Raw genomic sequence first — 22,705 nt, forward strand, 5'->3', positions numbered from 1 at the left:
CGGCTAAAGCCGAGACCCAATGAGTCTCGACGGCAGCCATAAAGCCCGGTTGCCGGAGCCAGAAAGTTTCAAACCGAAACCGCGGTGGAGGCTGTGGTCTCTCATCCCTAGAAGACAAGAGAAGGGGAACGTGGTCGGACCCGATGCGAGTAATCGCCTGGAGCGAGGCCAAAGGAAACCGGAGCTCTCAGTCGGGTGAGACAAACACGCGGTTGAGTACACTAAGGGTCGGGGAAACCTATCGATTAGTCCAGGTAAACCGTGCCCCGACCCCATCCAGTTCTAGGAGACCTAGATCCACAACCCAATCATTAAACCGATTCATCTCCGCATAATCAACACGCGAATTGCTCTTTTCCTTGGGGGAGCGGAGAGGGTTGAAATCTCCACCGACCACTACCGGTAGGGTCGCGGAAGAAATCTTGGCATGGAGTTCGGCCAAAAAAGCGACGGAGCGACTATGGTCGGCTGGGCCGTAGACCACGATGATCTCCTACTTGAAATTCATATCGCGTTCCCAGACCTCCATGCTGACGGAGTGGGATCCACGATCCATAGGTCCCACCTCAAATGTGGCATCCTTCACTTCGAGAAGGATGCCACTGGAGTGGCCGGTCACTCCACTAGATGGCAACCAGTGCCATGCGAATAGATGTCTACTAAGGCGCTCAAGTTCTGCAAGGGAGAACTCCGTGCGCATTGTTTCATGGACCGCAACCACATCTATGGATTCATCACGCATGTACTCAATGAGCTGCCTGCGGCGGCCATCGTGGCCGAAGCCCCGCAGGTTCTAAAATAAAGCGCGCATGATCACTCATCTAATGGGTCCTCCCTGGACCCAACTGTGGTGGAAGCACTAAGAGCATGACGCAATTGGGCAGTACGAGAACGCGTCCGACCACAAATCTCACCCGGGTCGATCGCGGGGAGGCCCCGCCCACTAGCCCTACAGGCCGTAGAGGGAGGAACCTCCGCAGCCGCTTCCGCCTCGCGAGCCCGAATGGCCGCGAGGTGGCCCTCCAGGATCTCTTTGGCCTGGAGGGACACAAGCTGCTCTAAGACCGGGCCCTTCTCGCCACGGAAGACAATAGCCGAGTCGGTTGCAACCTTGGCCAGGTGACCAAGGGGAACACCAGCAAGAGCGGATTGTCGCAAATATCATCAAGACCAGAGTAAGGAGCCTGGGAGTCGGACGGACCTGTATCGATAATCTTTTTGCCTCGCGTGCCAAATTCCCCAAACGGTGATCAATGGGCTTTTCAGCCCGTGGGCTGCGAGGCTTTTAAAACAAAAGCCCAATCATCATATAATAAACCCTAACTAAATCTAGGCCGCACACCACACACCGACCAGCCGGCGGCGCTGCTTCGATCTGTTTCCGGCGAGGAGCGACGCAGGTTTGCCCCCAGCCCCAGCTAATCGGTTCCAACTCTCCAGCCTATATATTGTTCATATGAGCTGTCTGTCTACTAATACCACTCATCTTGGGGGAGACACTCATCGATCTGTAGCCTAAGCAACATCTTGATCTTGGAGCATGTTTGGATCTCTTCTGTAAATTTCATCTTTTTTGCCCAATCATAGATTTGAGCTCATGCAAATTCCAGACAATTGTTTCTTTTTTGTGAAAAATCAATGTCTAGCGACTGAATTAGCAGCACAACTATTTAATATGCTATTTGTTCTGCTTTGATCGTATCGTCTCTTGCATGAATTATTAATTCAATCAATGGTGATTTCTGATCGGCTCGCAGGTCCGTCATGTCGTCGTTCGCCGGCATAACTCTCTTGGCCGAGGGCGACCTGAGCCCTTCCACCGCCGACGATGTTGACGCCGGCACGGACTACGGGTACCACCTGCTTGTGGTCCAAGACTACTTGCTTACCAAAGAACTGACACCCAGTGGAAGGGGCATTTGCTCCCGTGCTTTCGTCGTAGGAGGCCATACATGGTACATCGAGTACTACCCTAACGGGGAGAGCTCCAAATGTGCCGACTACATTTCTCTGCATGTCTCAGTTCTTGATAACGATGAGGATTACCAGAAGACTGTGAAAGCAAAGGTGTGTGTCAGTCTCATCGACCAGGTTGAGAAGCACAAGCCAATGTACATCCGTGGAACTGGAACGCGCACCTTCGGCGGCTATGCTTTTATGCGTCTGGACAAGTTCATGAAAAAAGACGTCCTTGAAGAATCGGTGAATCTAAAGGGTAATTGTTTGACCATCCGGTGTGACATCATGGTCCTCAACACCGATGATGATGATGCCAACGGCGACGAGGTGCTCCCACCTGACGTACGCCACCAATTCAACAGTCTCCTTCAAAATAAGGTGGGTGCCGATGTGACATTTGAGGTCAGCGGTGAGACGTTCGTCGCACACAGGTGTGTGCTTGCAGCCCGATCCACGGTGTTCATGGCACAACTCTTTGGTCCCATGAAGGAGGGTACCACTAGGTCCGCCATCATACAGATCAAAGACATGGAAGCAAAAGTGTTCAAGGCTTTGCTTAGCTTCATCTACACAGACTCATTCCCTGAGATGGAGGAGGAGGACAAAGCACAAGTTGTGGAAAAAGGACAAGAAGAGGATGAAATGCGGCTGCAATGGCTTCAAGACTTGTTGGTAGCGGCAGACAGATATGATGTCCAAGGGCTCAAGTTCATCTGTGAAAAGCAGTTTTCTGAACGCCTAGGTGTGAGCTCAGTCATGTCCACTCTTGCTCTAGCCGAGCAGCACCGCTGCTGGTGGTTGAAGGGAGCGTGCTTCAAGTATCTCCAAGTCCAGCCTCCCTCGCGTTTGCTAACAGTAATGGAGTCTAGTGGCTGGGATAATGTCTTTACGACCTATCCCTCGGCTTTGAAGGATCTCATTGCCAAGCTTATTGCTTTGAACCAGCAGAAGTAACACTCTGGATATGGTACCCATGTTCCTTAGATATGAAGTGATGCTCTTATGCGTATTTGGAATCCACTAGAGATGGTAGTCTGTGTGTCTTGCTTTTGTCTCACATTTTAATTTGCTTATATACTGGATCAGAAAATGCAACATATGGGACAATTGTTTCTTCAGGGAATATGGGACAATGGTTTCATCAGCATTGTGCAAGTTTCCTATCTAGTCGATTTATCCTCGTATATTTATCTGTGCATTTGTTGTCCCGTATATTACTATTAGTTATGCAATGTTGATGTTTTCGGAAAGGCAATTTATGAACCTGCATTTAGGGGAAATGTTTTTTTTTTGCTGATCACAATGACAGCGTTAGTGTGAAATATTTATCCATTAAGTACCCAGCAACCTTCACGTGGGTGGTTGATGTTCTCCTTGGTTAGAGTTCCAAAGGTTTTGCAAAGTCCAATGTTTGAGTTGTGCTCTGTACCCAAAGAGATGACTTTCATTCTGGTGTATGTTTTAGCACAGATGTTGTCAATTTAGTAAAGCCCGGGAAAAGCTTTGAGTGCACAGATTGGGCCACATGGGCTATAATTTTTTCCTTATATAATAAATATGTTTGGATCACTGGTAGGTTTTTTTACCGTTATTCTAAAAAAAAACAAAATATGTTTTGGTCGAATTACTTGGAGGTATGCCGGTATTAAGTGATGGGTATGCAATTAATTGATCCTACCTAGCTGCTCCTTTCTGATATTCCAGGGTTATGCAATGGCGTATTTCCTTACTCTCCAGATTACGGCTTATGATGATCTCGGCTGATTCTTGTTCCCTCCTCCAAGTGTCTGAAATAAGTGTTTGTATGATTCAGCTTGTCGCGCTTATTCTTGCGCGTATCTGGCACTCATATATTTCTTTCCAATATCAGTATGTGTCTGCGCATATCAGTGATATAAGTGAAGTTCCAATATTTCTTCCCCTGGTACTACTATATATGTTGTACAGAGAGCAATGAGATTATATTTATTCTAGTGTGGTGTTCATCTCTTGCTCATTGCCACTCATTATTAGGAATTCACAGATGATGACAAAATTAGAGTCGCTTCTTGTACAAAATAAACTGACAAAGGATGATCCGATGATTTATGTACTTGAGGCATGTCACTCCCTTTTGCAAGTGTTTGCTTGCCGTAAGACGACCAAGAGGCATAGCCACCACCGCCTCTATTGTGCCCGCCGGAGAGTCAACCATGTGGATCAACATCTGAGGCCGCCTCCCGACATCCATGTCCCGAGCCACTGCCAACCATCCATATCACAACACTCCAACCATGATAGGAAGAGCACAAGACCCAGCCTTTCACTCCTAGCTCGGCATCAGCCATCGGGTTTGGATCGACACCTCGAGGATAGGAAGCGTCCACACCTGCATCCCCAGTCAATCCCGATGGAACCGGGGTGGGGGTTAGGTGGCCCCTCTGGCCATGGTCGATGGCCAACGGTGACGGTCCAACAAAAGGCACAAGAACAACCTAGCTCGGCTCCCTATACATGTGTGCGGCCGAACGTTGTCCACCACCACCTTCATGTATTGCCACACCGCGAACACAGGCTACGAGTGCTTGAGGCCTCCCCAACACCGCCGTCCCGGAGCGTGGGCTACACGAAGAACAATGCCACCACCGTCCAGCCAGCCGCACCAACATCGAGCCGCCATCCTAATCACACACGGACACACGTGGCATGCACACTGAGAAGATTGGCAAAGGCCTGCCAGAGCCGCCACCTGCAACACAGATTTGGACCAACGCCGCCGCCATGTCACGAGCCACTGCCCAAACTGCCGTCGCGTCGCCATCCTACAAGCACACCGCCGCCGGGCCCGATGCCTCCGTCCGGACAGGTCGCCCCAAGCCGACCGCTCCCGAGAGGATGAGAGAGGTGCCCCGCCGCCAACCACCGCGAGGGGCTTTGCCCTGGCGGCTCCCGTCGGCGGTGGGGAAGGGAGGAGGAGGCGAGAGGACGGGGGTTGGTGTCGCCGCCCGAGTCGCCCGTGGGGGGACGACACTCCGGCTCTCTCTCAGGAGGGGATAAGGTCCGAAAATATAGCAGTGAAAACATGTTGTTAGCTGAATGTTGGAATGGAAAATTGAGGACAACATCGGGGATGGGCATGAAGAGAAGGAGACCGTCCTTCATGAACTCTGACACCGTGTTCGATACTGCAAGCACAAATCAACTGACGGCCAGCGTTGTGTCTCCTCCGTGATCGTCTGGATCTTTCCTAAATTTATCGTCCTCCTCCGTTGTGACATATTCGAGTTGTAAACTCGAAATGCTAGCTCCTGGAGTATCACAGGGCGGGGCTTCTTCACAATCTTCTACATATCTTCACCATGATTTTCAGCAGGGCCGGCCCTATGTTTTGGGAGGCCCTAGGCGAACTCGACGACATGGGCCCCTATGTCTAAGTCCTAAGACCATATATATGTATGCGTGTGCGTTATATATATGACTTATTAAGAGTAACTTTTAGTCACACATCTTTAGTTTAAAATTTGACTATAATAATTCAAATGACTTCATCGAGAACAATAATAACCAAATTCGAACTGATTCCATCAACAACAATAATACTAAAAAATCGCAAAATGAAACTAACATGACATGATTAATTACCTCAAATAAGAACCAAATTAGACTGACTCCATCGACACAATAATACTTCAGTGCTTCAAAAAAGGTTTCTTCAGGAGTAGTTTCTTGCCCCTGTTCTTCAATGACATCAACATTGCTTGAAGATGTAAAGAACTTATTCAAAGAATCCTTCAATGGTAGAATTTTCGGATCACTTTCTTTCTTTTTCCTTCTTGTTTCAGCACCCGACAATTGCTTCTTCTTAGGTAACATGGCAGGCTAATGTCCTAAAATCATGAAGAAAAGATCAAAGAGGATACAAAGAATTAGGAATTTATACATCGGATGATTGGAACCCTAGACATGTACATAGAATAATAAAAAAATGATTGATTGAATTAGAAAATTTTAAAACTTCATGCATACTGAAATTGGAGGATGGATCATGGATGTATAGTTGAATACGTAATTAAATACTAAATAAAGAATAAATAAAGTACTGAAATTGTCAAATTAGGGTTTGGGGGATGGACTGGAACTGAGCAACATGGATGGAAACATTCAAACGTACTTTTGGGATTGGGGACGGCCGCGTTGCAGACTTCAAGACTTGTAGTCGCCAGTCGGATGTATATTTGTATACGTATTGCCGCGGTGCCGCCTTGCCGGATGCCGGATGGCCGGCTGCTGGGTTGCTGGACTGTCGTGCGGCGCGCCGCGCGTGCAGCTCCAGCGGGCAGGAAAAGGAAAAGGAGCAGTCGTCTGTCTGCCAACTGGCGTGAGTCACGGTGTCGCTTCGCGACTTCGCGTTTGTTAATCGATCAGCGATGGCTTGCTAGCTATCTGATGGGCCTAGCCCATCTTATTTCTTTTCTCTAGTTCTTTTGTATTATTTTTATCTATTTTTTGCTGAGCTATAATACAGATATATACTCTATCATGGGCCCCCCTCCTCGCATTTCTAGCTCATTTACTAGGCCCTGTGGCCTTCGACACCGCGCATACCCCCGGGCCGGCCCTGATTTCAGGGGGTGCGGCCCATCCTTTCCCAAACTACAGTTCTGTCTATTGGTCCATCCTCAACTATTCCATGAACTCCGTATGAAATCTCTCCATTGTTGTAGCATCGTGTAGGACTACATGATACTACTCTGGATCAAAAATCGTAGACACGCGGGCAGTTTACTTAGCAATACGGACACTTTCCAAACTACCCCCCCCCCCCCCCCTCCCGCCCCCCGCGCCCGTCAGTTTACTTTTAATCAGCCAGCTAAGCCACTCCGTAACACCCAGTAAAAATATTCCGTGCGTGTAGCATTGCTTATTCTGAATCGGCCATATATATAGCCTGATAGGCAGACGTACCATAGGCTTCGTGATAACGTGAGACACACACCAGCCGTCGGGGCAAGCTAAGCGACGTCCACGCACAGGCACAGCGAGTTGGTCATGTCGTCGTTTGCCGGCGTATCCGTGTTGGACGACGGTAAGCTGTGCCCTTCCACCATGACCTTGGTCGGCACCAGCTCAGACTGCGGGTACCACCTGCTTGTGGTCCGGGTTACGCTCGTACCAAGAAGGAGACACCCAATGGTCAGAGCATCATCTCTCATGATTTCGGGGTGGGAGGCCATCGTTGGTCCATCAACTACTATCCCAACGACATCATCTCGGATCGCGCTGACGTCGCTTCTCTCTACGTGCACCGTCTCGATGACGATGACAAGCATGTGGAAGCCAAGTTTAGCTTTAGTTTGGTCGATGAGGTTGCGTGGCAGAATCCAGTGTACATTCATGGAACTAAAACATGGAGCTTCTCCTCCGATGCCTCTTCTTGGGGCTGCTACAAGTTTATGAAAACAAATGCCCTTGAAAGATTAATGTATCTAGACAAGGATGACTGTTTCACCATCCGCCGTGACATCATGGTCTGCAATGCCGAGAATGATGCCCGTGGCACCCAAGTGCTCCTGCCTGATATGCACCATTACCTTAACAGTCTCCTTCACAATAAGGTTGGTGCTGATGTGACGTTCAAGGTCGGCGGCAAGATTTTCACTGTGCACCGATGCGTGCTTGCAGCCCAATCTAAAGTCTTCATGGCACAACTCTTTGGACACATGAAGGAGGGATCTGCCTCGCTCGATGTCATACAGATCAAATACATGGAAGCAATAGCGTTCAAGGCTTTGCTTAACTTCATTTACGCAGACTCATTCCCCGACATGAAGGAGGATGAAATGTCAGAAGCTACAGAAGAGGAGGCAGTAAAGTATGAAATGTGGCGGCAATGGCTTCAAAACTTATTGGTAGCAGCAGATAGATATGACGTCCAACGGCTCAAGTACATATGTGAAAAAGAGTTGTGTAAGCTCAGTGGCGTCCATTCTTGTCCTAGCTGAGCAGCACCACTGCCACAGATTGAAGGAGGTGTGCCTGGAGTTTATCCAAGTCCAGTCTCCCTCGTGTTTGCAGACAATAATCGCGAGCAAAGGTTGACAGCATATAATCGTGACTTATCCCTCTGTTTTGAACGAGCTCATTGCCAAGGTTATTGCTTCAAACCAGCAGAAGTAACACTTACTCCCTCCGTCCGGAATTACTTGTCGTAGAAATGAATAAAAATGGATGTATTTAAAACTAAAATGCGTCTAGATACATCCATTTATATGACAAATATTTTCGGACGAAGGGAGTACATGGTTTGCATGTTTCTTAGTTACACCTGAAGTGACACTCTTGTGCACGATATGGGATCCTCGAGCTTTTGCCTCGTGACGTATATAATTTGTTTCTTCATGGAATGGAAGGAACGGTTTGTAAGTTCAGGTGTAACCCCAAATTGATCTGCCTTGTACTCCCTTCGTCCGAAAATATTTGTCATAGAAATGGATGTTTCCTAGTTAGGAGTTTGCAAGTTTGCAAATTGATCTAGGACGGAGGGAGTAGCAGTTTGCAGGTTTGGGACTTGGTTTGGAAAACGATTTTGCCTGTTGGGTCCAAGGATAATAAGTTTGGAAAGTGGTCACCAAATTGGGAAGGACCATATAAAATTTTAGAAGTCGTCCCTGGAAATTCCTATTTAGTGCAAGGTTTGCAAGGAGAAAAATTGCCCAGAGCTCTTAATGGGAAGTACTTGAAAAAGTATTATCCAAGCGTTTGGCAAGATGCCTGAATGATAGTATTATGAGGCCGGTGCTTGGTTATCATCGCCCTGAGAAAATATAATACACATGGCCGGTGCATGATTACCATCGTCCTGAGGAAAATGAATTCAAATGCCGATGCTAGTCATCGCCCAAAGTCAGAGCTAAATGATTAACATGTTGATTAATGATTATGATGCAAGGTACAGATGATTTTTGGTAAGCAAGTTTTACCAAAAAAACAGGGGGGCATGTGTTGATAGTCAAATTTGGCAGATTAAAAATATGGATCATGATGCTAATGTGTTAAGCTGAAGATTGTTTTTTAACTGAAGATATACACACGCTGATGGAGTTGGGGAGGTAAGAGTACAGGAAGTTGAAGATTTAGACTCCAGTTTTGTTCACGTACAACTACCATCAGGTATAAGATGAAGACGGGGCTACGGTTGAGATATGCTTGATTATTTTGGAGCACAGAGAGGAGCGGACGTCACTGGTTATACTATATTTATTATCAAGGAAACCAGGTTCCTATTTAGATTTTGAATGTACAGATAAGGACCAAATCTTGTAAAACAGAGTTGTAACCAGATCGGTCTCCTGATCGATCAAAGGATCAAAGTCCAGATCGCCTTATATATACGTAGGGTCGGAGGCCGGTAGAGGGACACCCAACATCGACAAAAACATATCTACTTTATTTCCACGCATAGCTTTTCTTTTCTTTTTGTTTTCCCCATCGACTCCTCTGTTCTTGCCTACAAGTTCAGAGATCGCCGTGGCAGTAGGCCAACCCTACGCCGCTGCACCCGGAAAACGGGACCTAGACGTCGCTTAGGTTCCGTTTGCCGTTGATCCTTGAAGATTCGTCCAGGAGAATCAAGTTTTCTTTGAGATCAGCAAGAAGAAGGCCGTTCTGTTCCTCATACAGCAAAAGACAGCAAAAGAGAAGACCAGCTAGATTGTTGATCACTTCAGGAATTGAGTGTGTTGTTGTGCATACGATTTTTGCCATCAACACCCGACCTCTTCGCGGAGATCCAGTCCGCCCCCCGTCGGCCCAAAACATTAGGTGGCTGACCATTGGGGTGCTAGTGTGAACTCTCTGGCGGTCCGCAATAAGCTTGTGATTCAGCATGTTCCCCTTCGACGTTCCACTGACGATGTCTTTAAAATGTGTGGTTTCCTCCAGCTCTGGCGGCTGCTTAGCCACCCCTCCGACCGAGACGCCATCAACACCATCATCGCCGATCTCCGCTCGATGGCGCTTCGTCTGGCACCCCCGCTTCCGCCGCCTCCCCCCGAGCCTAATTAGCCTATTATGGTTGCCCCACCCGGTGCTGTGTCTGGGCGTGTGTGTTTTTAGGGCTTGTTGAGCTGTGCCCTCCTATGTTGGATACTGTTCTCTGGCGGTTTGCTTTATATATAAAGCAGGGCGAAAGCCTTTTTCGGTAAAACGACCGTGTATGATGTGCAAAGGCATTACATAAGCCAATATCCTTTAGTAACCCTAACGCTATCTTTCGATTTTCCTTCCTTCTTCTCTCTCTCCTGCGGCTTCTCTCTGCGCCACTCTGCTCGTTCCTATTCTTTTGACGCCTCCTCTCCGTTTGTCCTCCGCGGCTCGTCCGGCCAGAGAAGCAGGGGAATGGGGCCTGGCACCGCTCCCCCATTTGTATATCCGTTAGTTTAGTCCTACATGGTGTGTTTTTGGGTTCGTTCGTCGGATTGGAGGCTTCGACGAATTCTCTTCATCGCTATTCTCGGTGTTCCTGCCTTTGTTCTCTCCGGCGGTGGTCTTCTCCGGGTATGGCTTGAATCATCCCCTCAAAATAACCTTTTTAGTTCAATTCTTGTTGGATATGTTTCCCTTTCTTCTGATCCGGGAACCATGCCAACAGATCGTGGTCCTTTCCTTTCTCCCATTAGCAGGAAAAGAAGTGTCTGTCATATCAAGTCATGCTTTGTTCCAAGATACACAGTGGACTATGTGAGCACCTTAACAAAATTACTCGACAGTTTGTGTGGGGCAGCAAAGATGGCAAGCGTTAGGCCGAGCTGGGTCTCATGGAAGGTAATGACACAACCAAAGTTTATGGGGTGCCTTGGTTTTCAAGACTTTAAGGTTTTTAATCTTGCTTTAGTAGCGAGGCAATCATGGCGCATTTTGCAGACACTTGAATCCCTATGTGCAAGATTGCTAAAAGCGATTTATTTCCCTAATTCATCAATCCTAACTGCTGAGGTGGGCACCCACCCCTCACAGTTGTGGCGCTCAATCAGTGAAGGAAGGGATGTTCTCTGTTAGGGATTGATTAGAAGGATTGGCAATGGACCATATACCCGTGTATGGACCGACCAATGGATTCAACGAGATGAATTTTTGAGACCGTCTGCGTGTCTATCCAGCCACCCACCCATGTTGGTGGTTGACAATACGACTGCCACTTGGCGACAGAAGATAATTGGCCAAGTGTTCTTAGCAGCCGGCCATGATGCAATAATGGGTATCCCCATGTGCATTAAGAACACATGATTTTTGGGCCTGGAATTTTGAGAAGAATGAGATTTTTTCCATTAGGTCCACACACCGAATGTTGGCGGCGACTAAGGTTCGTAGAGAAAACTGGTTGAAAGGAACCACATGATCATCTGATCATGTCGCAGAAGGGAAGGGAAAGCATGGGCTACTATATGGCGAGTTGACATGCCATGAAAGGTACACAACTTTCTTTGGCGTCAACAATCTATTCCAACTGAAATTGTTCGTCGCAAGAGAAAGATGCCATACTCGGATCATTACATATGTGATATGGAGGACTCGTCGAGACACTCCTTGCTAGAATGTTCCCCACGAATCCCCTACAGATGATTGGGTGTAAACCCTAATACTCTTCAATAAAGCTTGGGTTTACTGCTAAAAGAACATACGCGCCACAGCGAGTGAAGCAGCGGCGACTCGTTGGACCGGTTTGTTGTACGTGACGGGACGGCCCTCTAAAACACGACTCGGTGACAAGTAATTCGGTTTTGGTAAGTACAGAGGTGGAGAATTCTGACCGAGTTCATGAAATTACAAATTACAGTCAAGTTAGTCATTGCGTAAATACAAAATCGAATTGTTTTGGTTGAAATTATTATTATTATTATTATTATTATTATTATTGTTATTATTATTATTATTATACTCATGGCAAATTTTGGTTTTTTAGCTATATGTTTGATATATATGATTTTCTTGGACATGTTGTAGTTTAACTTTCTAGTACCTTGCAGTTTTTTGTATGTTAGATATAATACACAAGAATTTCAAATATACGCCAGTTTTATTTTACTAGAGCATGAATATAGGTTTTGCTACATGGCAAACTTATGTAAAACATCATGGCTAATTCTCCAAGTATAAGTAATGGACAACTTTAGTTTGTCATGCATGGGAAATCTAGGATTTAGCTGATGGCAACTTTTTAGGTCCAAACATCATGGCTACTTCTTTTTTCGGTATAAGTGATGGAAAACTTTAGTTTGTCATGCATGGTAAATCTAAAACTTAAGTAAAAACATCATGGCTACTTTTCTCTGTTTTAAGTTATGGAGAATAGACCCATGGGACCATAGGTTCACTAGTGGCATCTCTCTCGAAGCTATGTGTGGTGAACCCCTGCTGCTTAGATGCCTATGTTGAATTAGTATGTTGATATAATTTCACACACTACGTTCTTATTGTGTTTGTATTAGGTCGAGATGTTGTTGGTATTGCATTTCTTAATTCAAGACAACAATAAGTGTTTATATTTGTATTAACATATGTGTGGGCAAAAAAAGATGTGACATTTACGTATAAATGTGTGGGGGTATTTGTAAAACATATGTGAAATGTTCAGACTGCAAAACATTACGAACGCTTTAGAAATAGTTTGAGTATCAAAATCAGACCGATCACTTTCAGAATTTGTCAAAAAAGGTTTTGAAATAGTTTCAGCATGTTCAAGAATATTCAGTAGCACTTAAAGAAATAGTTTGAGAACTTCCGGAATGTTTGTAAACACTTCCTGCATATGTACCTTGAAAATGAACTATATCATGTAATATCCCGAGTATTGACAAATGTCGCATGTCATCAATTGAGATCGTACGATGCGAACAATTCATGAAACGTGTTTCATATAGACCGCATCGCTTCTCGGTTGCATTAGGTCTTTCCATTAAGGCGCAACGGGTCATCTAGTTAGCTGAAGTATCAACCATTATACTATCCTGGTAGATTTGCTGCAACACCCCTCTATAGCGGTTGATGTCGAGGGTGATGTTCTGGCCGTTGAGGAAGAGCTCCCACGTCATACCATACCCCTGCCTATTTATGGAGGCGACATCGGTGAAGACAGCATGGTCCCTCGGGTATTTGTACTTGAGCGTCGTCTCCTCCGGGGTCGTCTCGTATTGGACGTACCGGAGCCCCATGTCAGCCGACGGTGCACCAAAGGCAGCATTGGATCCCCAGCTCATGTCGCCCCACGGGACGACCTGCACCAACGTCGCGTTGCGCGGGAGGAACACCAGGTTGGTGAGCCCTGCGCCATGCACGCCCACCATCACGTCGCATGAGTTCACAACCTCTGCAAACCGGGCCATGTCGCTCACGACATGCGGCTCTGCCGACACCACCTCGAAGCCGACCTCTGTGGCAGCTGCGACGGCCTCCGCCTCATTCGCGAACGCCCTCGAGTTGCGGCGCAGGATCATGAGGAGGCGAGGCCTGTCACCGGAGGTCCGGTTTACAGGGGTCGACCACTCACGCTTCAACGAGTAGATCGAACGAAGAAAGTTCCGGAAGTCCGTCATTGTGTAGCCCTTGCGGGAGAGAGCAGGGATGATCCCCATCTCCTTATGGACTTCGGTGCCGACGTGCACCGACGGGAAGCAACGCACCTTGTCATCGGCGTCCAAGTTGATGACCGGGTACCTGGAGAGCACGGCGAGGATGCGTTGGAACTTGTCAACCCACTTGCGGTTGTAGTCGGTGATCACAAGCTGGACACGGCCATCGTACTCCCTCACAGTGTTGAAGAGAGGGATGATGCCGTCGGTCATGGCGTGGAAAAAGTTGTTGAGGTAGGCGCCGGTGGAGAAGACCACCGCAGGGACGTCGTGCGTCACCGTGCACCGTGGCGCATCCAGCCCGCTCCAACGGATGGTCATCTCCCGGATAGCATTCATGGTTCCTTCCTCCGACTTACGTGGGTACGGGCGGATCTTCACCGTCCCATTCTTTGGCCGGTAGCTATCATCAGACACCGAGACCACGTACACGGTGGCGGATTTTCCGTGCATACGGACATCGCCTTGCATGGCACATATGTCCATGCGTTCACTGCTGAAGTCGCAAATTGACTTGCTTCTTGGTGCTGCCACATCTGTATCATGCATAAAAGAGTTACTCCCTTTTTGGATATTTTGATATGGACTACTTACGTACTGAAATGAGTTGTTACAAAAAGAAAACCCAACTGATATGAGTGAACAAATAACTAAAATGCGTCTATATAAAGCCGGATCAGAAACAAATTGTACAACATCTTATATATGTGAGTGGAGGAAGTATTGATTAGTACTAGTTAGAAACTTTTCTTAGGTTTTCTTTTGTCACTCTTAGGAAATTTCCAATTGCCGTTGGATCATTCCATCATGGGCAGCCCTTTATTATATACTCTACTAGTCATCGGTTCATGCACGGGCTCATACATGTATTCTGACAATTATATGGTTACTATTAGTAGGTAGTGTTTTGGAGGTAAATAGTAAAAACAATTAATATTTTGAAATTTTAAGAAGAATTTTGTAATGAACATGTTCAGGTCTTAACATGCTCGAAACTTTTCATGAACAAAAGAAAGATGTTGTGATCTGGGCCAAAAAAAAAAGGTTCTAAACGAAGGCTAGTTTTAACATGAAATATCTTCACCTACTTCACTACATATGTTGTTTCTTGGTAAAATTCACTACATTGTTAAAAGAGACATTCATGTATGTTTGAAAAAAGAAATCAATTTTCTTTGACCATTTTTGCCTCTTTCTTGTTTACTGTTAGTTCGGGATCTTGTGGTGTGGCCTCCGAAAGAAATATCTGACTTACTATCATATTGATTTCATATGGACACTCAATATACAGTGCATAAGTCCCTATATTTATCTCTCTGATGTTTTCGTATTAAACAAAATTGCATGGTCATATTATTGTATCTATTTTCGCACATTTTTTACACTAACTAGTTAGTGATAGAGATTCTGATTGCGTAGTAGATACTCTCTCCATCAGAAAAAGCTTGTTGTGCTAGATACATCTATTTGAGGGACAAATTTTTTCGGACGGAGGGAGTAGATTAGTCTATTAGGATTCTGCTTTGAGAGGCACATACACATATAGACTAGCAAAGGGCTAATCGGCTACAAAAAAAAGTGTAAGCGAATGTTTATACAGTATATGTTAATAGAAAATATCACCCGCAAAAAAATGTTAATAGAAAATGTAAAGACGTAGAGATTCAACTGCAGGAACTTAGAACCATGTGCAAATCGTTTGGTTATTTTGTTGAATTCAAATCGTTTGGTTATTTATGGCATGTTTTCTAGGATTAACACGGTGGCTTGAAAGATGCCTCCAATTAGTACTCCATTCGTCTCATAATACAAAAGCGTTTTTGACACTAGCACGCTAGTGTAAAAAATGCTCTTGTATTATGTGACGGAGGGAGTGTCGAAAGCGCTCTTGTATTATGGGACGGAGGGAGTAATTAGGAGTAATTTCTATAATACGTTGGTACTGTACTACAACCCAGTGCTTGGATATGCAGTATACATACATTGTACGTACCTGATTTTATCAAAGAGGCATCTACTCCCGCGTTCATGGCTTGCAACCCCTTCTTGTTTTGGAGATCTGCAACAGATTACAGTACATATATTCAATTGAGTAGGCAGACTTGTGTTTCCAACAAGCTGACTGAACCTCGGTGCTCTGGAGAGATCAAGTAATTAATTACCTCTGATCCCATCGAGGACGTCGCCGGGTGATGCGGGAGAAGGTGGCGCTTCGACGACCGGGTCAGAACTAAATGAAGGATCGACGATTATACTATCATGGTAGATTTTCTGCAACACCCCTCTGTAACGGTCGATGTCGAGAGTGATGTTCTGGCCGTTGAGGAAGAGCTCCCACGTCATACCATACCCCTGCCTGTTTATGGAGGCGACGTCGGTGAAGACGGCATGGTCCCTCGGGTATTTGTACTTGAGCGTCGTCTCCTCCGGGGTCGTCTCGTACTGTACGTACCGGAGCCCCATGTCAGCCGACGGTGCACCAAAGGCAGCATTGGATCCCCAGCTCATGTCGCCCCACGGGACGACCTGCACCAACGTCGCGTTGCGCGGGAGGAACACCAGGTTGGTGAGCCCCGCGCCATGCACGCCAACCATCACGTCGCAGGAGTTCACGACCTCTGCGAACCGGGCCATGTCGCTCACGACTTGCGGCTCTGCCGACACCACCTCGAAGCCGACCTCTGTGGCAGCTGCGACGGCCTCTGCCTCATTCGCGAACGCCCTCGAGTTGCGGCGCAGAATCATGAGGAGGCGAGGCCTGTCACCGGAGGTCCGGTTTACAGGGGTCGACCACTCACGCTTCAGTGAGTAGACCGACCGGAGAAAGTTTCGGAAGTCCGTCATCGTGTAGCCCTTGCGGGAGAGAGCAGGGATGATCCCCATCTCCTTATGGCCTTCGGTGCCGACGTGCACCGACGGGAAGCAACGCACCTTGTCATCGGCGTCCAAGTTGATGACCGGGTACCTGGAGAGCGCGGCGAGGATGCGTTGGAACTTGTCAACCCACTTGCGGTTGTAGTCGGTGATCACAAGCTGGACACGGCCATCGTACTCCCTCACAGTGTTGAAGAGAGGGATGATGCCGTCGGTCATGGCGTGGAAAAAGTTGTTGAGGTAGGCGCCGGTGGAGAAGACCACCGCGGGGACGTCGTGCGTCACCGTGCACCGTGGCGCATCCAGCCCGCTCCAGCGGATGGTCACCTCCCGGATAGCATGCATCGTTCCTTCCTCTGACTTGCGCGGATACGGGCGGATCTTCACCGTCCCGTTCTCTGGCCAGTAGCTGTCTTCAGACGCTGAGACCACGTAGACGGTGGCAGATTTGCCGTGCATACGGACGTCGCCTTGCATGGCACAGATGTCCATGCGGTCACTGCTGAAGTTGCAAATTGACTTGCTTCTTGGTGCTGCCACATCTGTATCTGTAAGATGCACACAAGAGTTATTAATCAGTAGAAAGAAACTTCTTTTTACTAGTTTTTAGAGGGTGCTTGGATCCAAGGGACTATTTTTAGTCGGACTAAAAATAATCTCTTTTAGAGGCTAAAGTTCCAAGCACCCCTGACTAAAGAGAGGCTAGGACTAGTCTTGAGGCTAAAATTTTTTAGTCATAGGAAACCTACTAAAATATGTATTAGCCCTCTCTCTCATCATTTAATGCCTCTCCTTTAACACATGCGAGTTCTGGATTGGAGGGTTTGAAGAATAATAAATGCTCAATAACTTGATTTTAGTCTCTTTAGTATTTGGATCAAACATGGGTGAGGCTAGCAAGTTTTAGTCCCACTACTTTTAGTCATGGGACTAAAACGTATCCAAACACCCTCTTAGTACCTTGTCATTCTTGGAGAGATCGAAAAGGTAATTAATTACCTCGTGGACGGGCTTGACTTTTGTTGGCACTGACGACGCCGGGGCGTGATGCGGGGGAAGGATGGTGGCTTGTTGCGGGAGAAGGTGGTGCGTTGACGGGCGTTTCATCGCCTGATGCGGGAGAAGGTGGTGCACCGACGGGCGTCTGCTCGCTTGATGCATGACCGACCAAATCTGAATTAGACCAAGGATCAACCCATATTACTGTTAGTGCCAAAACCAATGAACTAATTAGAGAACGCTCAAGCTCATGGGCAGTATACATACTCGCGTTGCAACAGATATGTTAAATTACCTCCGCCCCCCTCGTATTAGTACTTAGGGTCATATTTTGATCATGATTTTAACTAATAAAAGTATGAGTTATACATAGTAAAGATAATATTATCGGAAACTATGTTCAAACACGATTTCAGCGATGTAATTTTTTTCTGATGACATGCATTAACATTTTGTTAGATAAATCTGTGGTTAAAATTGAGCATATAATATAAAGGAGACCAAAAAACAAGGAGATGCGTCAATTCATACTATGGGCCAAGAGTTTGAGTAATGAGTCTTTGGGACAAATGAATCGAAGATGAGTGCGCACACGTATAGATCAGATGAACACTCGAAACCTAGAGTTGTTGCTTGTAATGTAATTGAGGGGACTTACAAAGAGTTGTTGCTTGAAGAGGAACCTGCGGCATGTGATGGGAGTTGAGCACGACGAAGACGAGGACAGGAAGCAGAAGCCACACGAGAGCCCTTGCCGCGGCCTTGCCCGCAAGCATCTTACCCTTGTCGTTCCTCCTGCCCTTTTTCATCTTGTACCCACTGGCTTGTTCACTTAGCTTGAGTGAACAATGGTGGACACTGATCGTCCTCACAGACCTGGGAGCTACTCCTACTAGCTAGTATTCTGCAAAGTCTGGAGTCTAGTGAGTAGTACTAGTAGTACAAGTGAAGCGTGATGCGATCTCCTTCCCGAACGCGCGCGCTTCTCATATTACTCTACTCGAGACCGGGTCTTAAAGTCTTTGGGTTGACCTCAGCCTCTGAGTGTCATAATGGCACCACTGCGCTAATCGAGCATACTACTGCCACTAGCATATATGTCTAGTAGTACCATATATACTCTCTCTCTCTCTCTCTCCCTCTCCATCCATTTTTACAGGGTCCATACTCTAGAGTGGGTCTTAAGTCTTTGAGTTGACCTCGACCTCGAGTGTCTTAATGGCACCACTGCGCTAATCCAGCATACTCCCTCGGTTCCTTTGAACAAGTCGTAAATTCTTTGTCATTTCCTCAAGGAGAGGCCAGGAACGTGGAAGCTTTCCTATATTGTCCCTGAAAAGTCGGATCTCCCGTTACGCATTAATCTCTCGTGTCTTTGGCTTCCTCCTCGGTTCTCGCCAGTACCAGTACCTCTTTGTGTGTATATTAGGCTGGTCGTAATGATAGTATCATAGCCAGTATCATGCATGTCAACTATACAATTTTGATGAGGTGCCATAGAATTAAATGAAGAAAGAGAATGTTGAGTATCATATCATGATACCGTATCATTATAAATGATATGCTAATATGTGTCATGCATGATAATAAATAAAATAGTAAATAATACTAATATATGATACTATGCATTAGGGAGGTACTATCATACACTAATATCATATGCATGATACTAGTATATGATACTCCTCATTACAACCAGCCTTAGTTGCCATCGTATTTCATTAGCAAAATATTAATACATGTCATCATAATTTATATTGTTTGATTTGTATTTGAATGTAGTTTTCAATGATATTGTTTTTGCTAAGTATAGATTATGTCCTATTAGTTAAAATTATGATCAAAATATGATCCAAATTATGAAAGGACTAGTAAATCAGAATGGAGTACTACCTCCGTCTCGATGAATAAATCATTCGCGTAGTTCTAGGTCGACGATTTAACTATCTAGATATGTCATTCGTGTAGAAATCTAATGATATATTTTTTATAACATATAACACATATTTAAATCCTTAAATCGATGACTTAGAACTACATGAATGATTTATTCACCTATATTACTAGCTAGTAGGAGTAGTTGTAATAAGCTATCACTAGTGTGAACCACAATAAAAGATTGGGAAAGTTGCAGTCGAGTGCGCATTGTCTCGGGATGGATGCATTGGGCCTGTTCCATGTCAGATGATTGTCAGGCCATATGTGGTTTAACTTTCTTCCGGTTATTAATGATATGAGACAATTTTATCCGGTTGTGCCGCTGTGTGCATGCGACCTTGTGCAGCAGAAAAGACAAAGATAAAGTGTGCACTCCATTATCTCCTTTCTCGTACCCTGTCCATCGGATTTGTCAACAAAAATATTTTCAATAAAAAAGCAGACATACATGACCTGGTATATACACTACTATCAAAGAAAAAACAATCAGCGTTACGTCTAGCAGATACAAACGGAGAGAATGGCGTTTTATCACACTCACTAGATCAGTGCTGGTGTGTTGCAACGGGGACATACATCTTTTAGTAGTGTCTAACATATAGTACTTTTAGGATCCTCGTTGTCAACATTATAAGTTACTATGTTCTTCTTTCTTTCACACACTACCTCTATCATACAAATCCAAGTTCACAATGCCCCCTTCCACACACACTTTAAACTATGGGCATGAGTCGTTGCAACACCACACTATTGTATAGTTGAAACGACAACATGAGCCGTTGCAAAGCCGCTCCCTGACTCCAGAGCATGACAAACAACATGATGGTTAATGCCCCTGACTCCAGAGGATGACAAAATGATAGTTAATCTCCCCGACTCCAGAGCATGACAAAAAGTTTCAAGTAAATTAAATACGCAAAATCATGTTACAAGGAGGGGACTTAGCATAATGTTATACTTGACCAGACACAATGAAGTCATATATACAACATCTCTTCTTGATTTATGCCCGAATTGGCTTTCCAACTATACCGACAAGGATATATACAAATCTTCTTTTTCTGAAGCATTGCTTCTATGTTGCTGGTCTTTTATGCACTATATGAAAGATAAGAAACAAATCTGGCTTCCAAGGTATTTTGCATGGAGGCCTCACTATTGTGATTTGTCTCTCCATGTGCTCAAAGTGTCCAGGGGGATTGCCCAAGTGATGCATGAAGTCTTCATGAGGGGGCATGGCTTGGGAGAGGTGGCTGGGGGGGGGGGGGGGGCGGGGGGCTGCTATATGAAAGACTAGATCATGACAGGCGCGCGTTGCCGCGCCCATCAAATTGTACCGAATGATAGAAATTTTGTACATATATTTTTTTCGATAAAGGACTTTTCATTGAATAGATATATCGAGGTGATACAATCATATTGAAAGAAAGCCCGACCTCTGCATAGCTAGATGCACACAGCCAAAACGTCCAGAGCACTCTAAAAATAAAATAATTTGATACAATGCCAAGCAATAAATCGTGTCCAGCCTAAGGAGCGGTAGATCCTATCCGTAAATCACACCGCCATCCATGGGGTAGAAAACCTCCCTGGCCGTACGCTCCAGCCAGGTAGACGCCATCATAAAAAGGTCCCTGTCCTCCGGCTTCTGCATGATAGACCACGTACGGAGCAATCGTGTACAAGCATGAATAACCTACATAGGAGATGAGACACTTTTGTTGTTAAAAATCACATCATTTCTGGTAAGCCACATTGCCCAGCATAAGGCCGCCGCTCCCACAAGAATATGTGCAGAAAATTGTTTATCAATACCCCGCAACCAGTTACCGAACATATTCCGTGCAGTACGTGGTGGGTATAAATTCGAAGCTACCTGGACCACGGCCCAAACTGCCCGCGCGAACTTGCACTCAAAAAATAAGTGTTTGATAGACTCGTCATGTTGACAAAAGACACATGACTTGGGCCCATGCCAGTTTCGTCGTGCCAGATTATCTCTAGTTAGAATGACTCTTTTGTTTTGAAACCAGAGGAAAATCTTCACTCTTAGAGGAATTTTTAGCTTCCACAATTTCCTGTTATCTACCGGAGCATCACAATGTACCATTGCATCATACATGGATTTGACCGAAAATTTGCCATTCTGATGCAAGTTCCATCGAAAAGTGTCCGGCTCATCTGACAGTTGAATGTCATCCAGGCGAGTGAGTAATTCATTCCATGCTGCCAGATGAGTTCCCAAAAGATCCCTACGAAAAGAAATATCGGGGTTTTGTTGTCCTAAGACTTGTTTGATCGTGACAAATTTATGTCTAACAATCCTATACAAGCTCGGATATTGCACCATTAGTGAGTTGTTCCCTAGCCAGGTATCTTCCCAGAAACGAACCTGAGAACCGTCCCTAACCGAGAAGGTCCCAAATTGGAAGAAGAATTCCTTGGCCTTCATGACACCACTCCAAAAATGTGAATCCCTAGGTTTCCAATAAATCTGAGAAATGGCATTGGATCCCACATACTTGTTGCGAATGATTTCCTGCCATACTCCATTCTCAGTGAGTAGTTTATAAACCCACTTGCTGAGAAGAGCGATGTTTTTAATCTCAAGGTCTTGGATTCCTAGGCCCCCTTGACTTTTAGGTCTGCATAATATGCTCCACCTAGCCAGTAGATATTTCTTAGTTTCGTTATCACTCTACCAAAAAAATCCGGATCTGAAGTAATCGAGCCGCTGTAGTACCCCTTTCGGCAGGTGGAAGAAGGACAACATATATAAAACCATGTTGCTTAGGACAGAATTGATCAAGATCAATCGCCCCCCATACGACAAGAGTTTGGCCTTCCAACTGGCTAAACGTTTCTCAAGTCTCTCTTCCACATACCTCCACTCAGCAATAGTTAGACGCCGATAGTGTATGGGGATACCCAGATACCGAATCGGAAACTGCCCAAGCTGGCATCCAAAAATGTCGGCATACTCGGGTGCTAATTCTGCAGCCTTGCCAAAGCAAAAAAGTTCGCTCTTATGAAAATTAATTTTGAGACCAGAAAGTTCCTCAAAAGCACATAAGAGCAGCTTAAGATTTCTTGCCTTATCTAAATCATGATCCATAAAAAGTATTGTGTCATCCACATATTGTAGGATGGATAGACCATCTTCTACCAAGTGTGGAATGACCCCACTAATTTGACCATCCAGCTTAGCCCGCTCAACAAGGGTAGCTAGCATGTCAGCCACAATGTTAAATAGGATAGGAGATGCGGGGTCGCCTTGACGAAGCCCCTTTCTTGTCTAAAAATAGTTGCCAACGTCATCGTTAACTTTT

The 22,705-nt window shown here is 45.7% G+C and overlaps 2 protein-coding genes and 1 pseudogene across 2 annotated transcripts; 2 read left to right on the top strand and 1 right to left on the bottom strand.

Moving 5' to 3' along the window:
- Window positions 1-1,764: 1,764 nt before the first annotated feature.
- On the top strand, window positions 1,765-2,913 carry LOC125513289 (BTB/POZ and MATH domain-containing protein 2-like). Its single transcript, XM_048678366.1, has one exon. It carries the CDS (start codon window positions 1,765-1,767, stop codon window positions 2,911-2,913), a length of 1,149 nt encoding a protein of 382 aa, XP_048534323.1.
- A 4,074-nt stretch (window positions 2,914-6,987) lies between these two features.
- Window positions 6,988-8,115, top strand: LOC125514466 (annotated as a pseudogene).
- A 4,631-nt stretch (window positions 8,116-12,746) lies between these two features.
- Window positions 12,747-18,418, bottom strand: LOC125515675. Its single transcript, XM_048681189.1, has 5 exons — window positions 18,097-18,418; window positions 17,439-17,612; window positions 15,728-16,987; window positions 15,559-15,624; window positions 12,747-14,101 (listed from the first exon to the last, which is right to left on the bottom strand). Exons 1-5 carry the CDS (start codon window positions 18,245-18,247, stop codon window positions 12,912-12,914), a joined length of 2,841 nt encoding a protein of 946 aa, XP_048537146.1. The 5' UTR covers window positions 18,248-18,418; the 3' UTR covers window positions 12,747-12,911.
- Between the last annotated feature and the right edge of the window lie 4,287 nt (window positions 18,419-22,705).

Source organism: Triticum urartu, chromosome 6 (genome assembly GCF_003073215.2).
Source record: "Triticum urartu cultivar G1812 chromosome 6, Tu2.1, whole genome shotgun sequence".
Classification (NCBI taxonomy): Eukaryota; Viridiplantae; Streptophyta; class Magnoliopsida; order Poales; family Poaceae; genus Triticum; species Triticum urartu.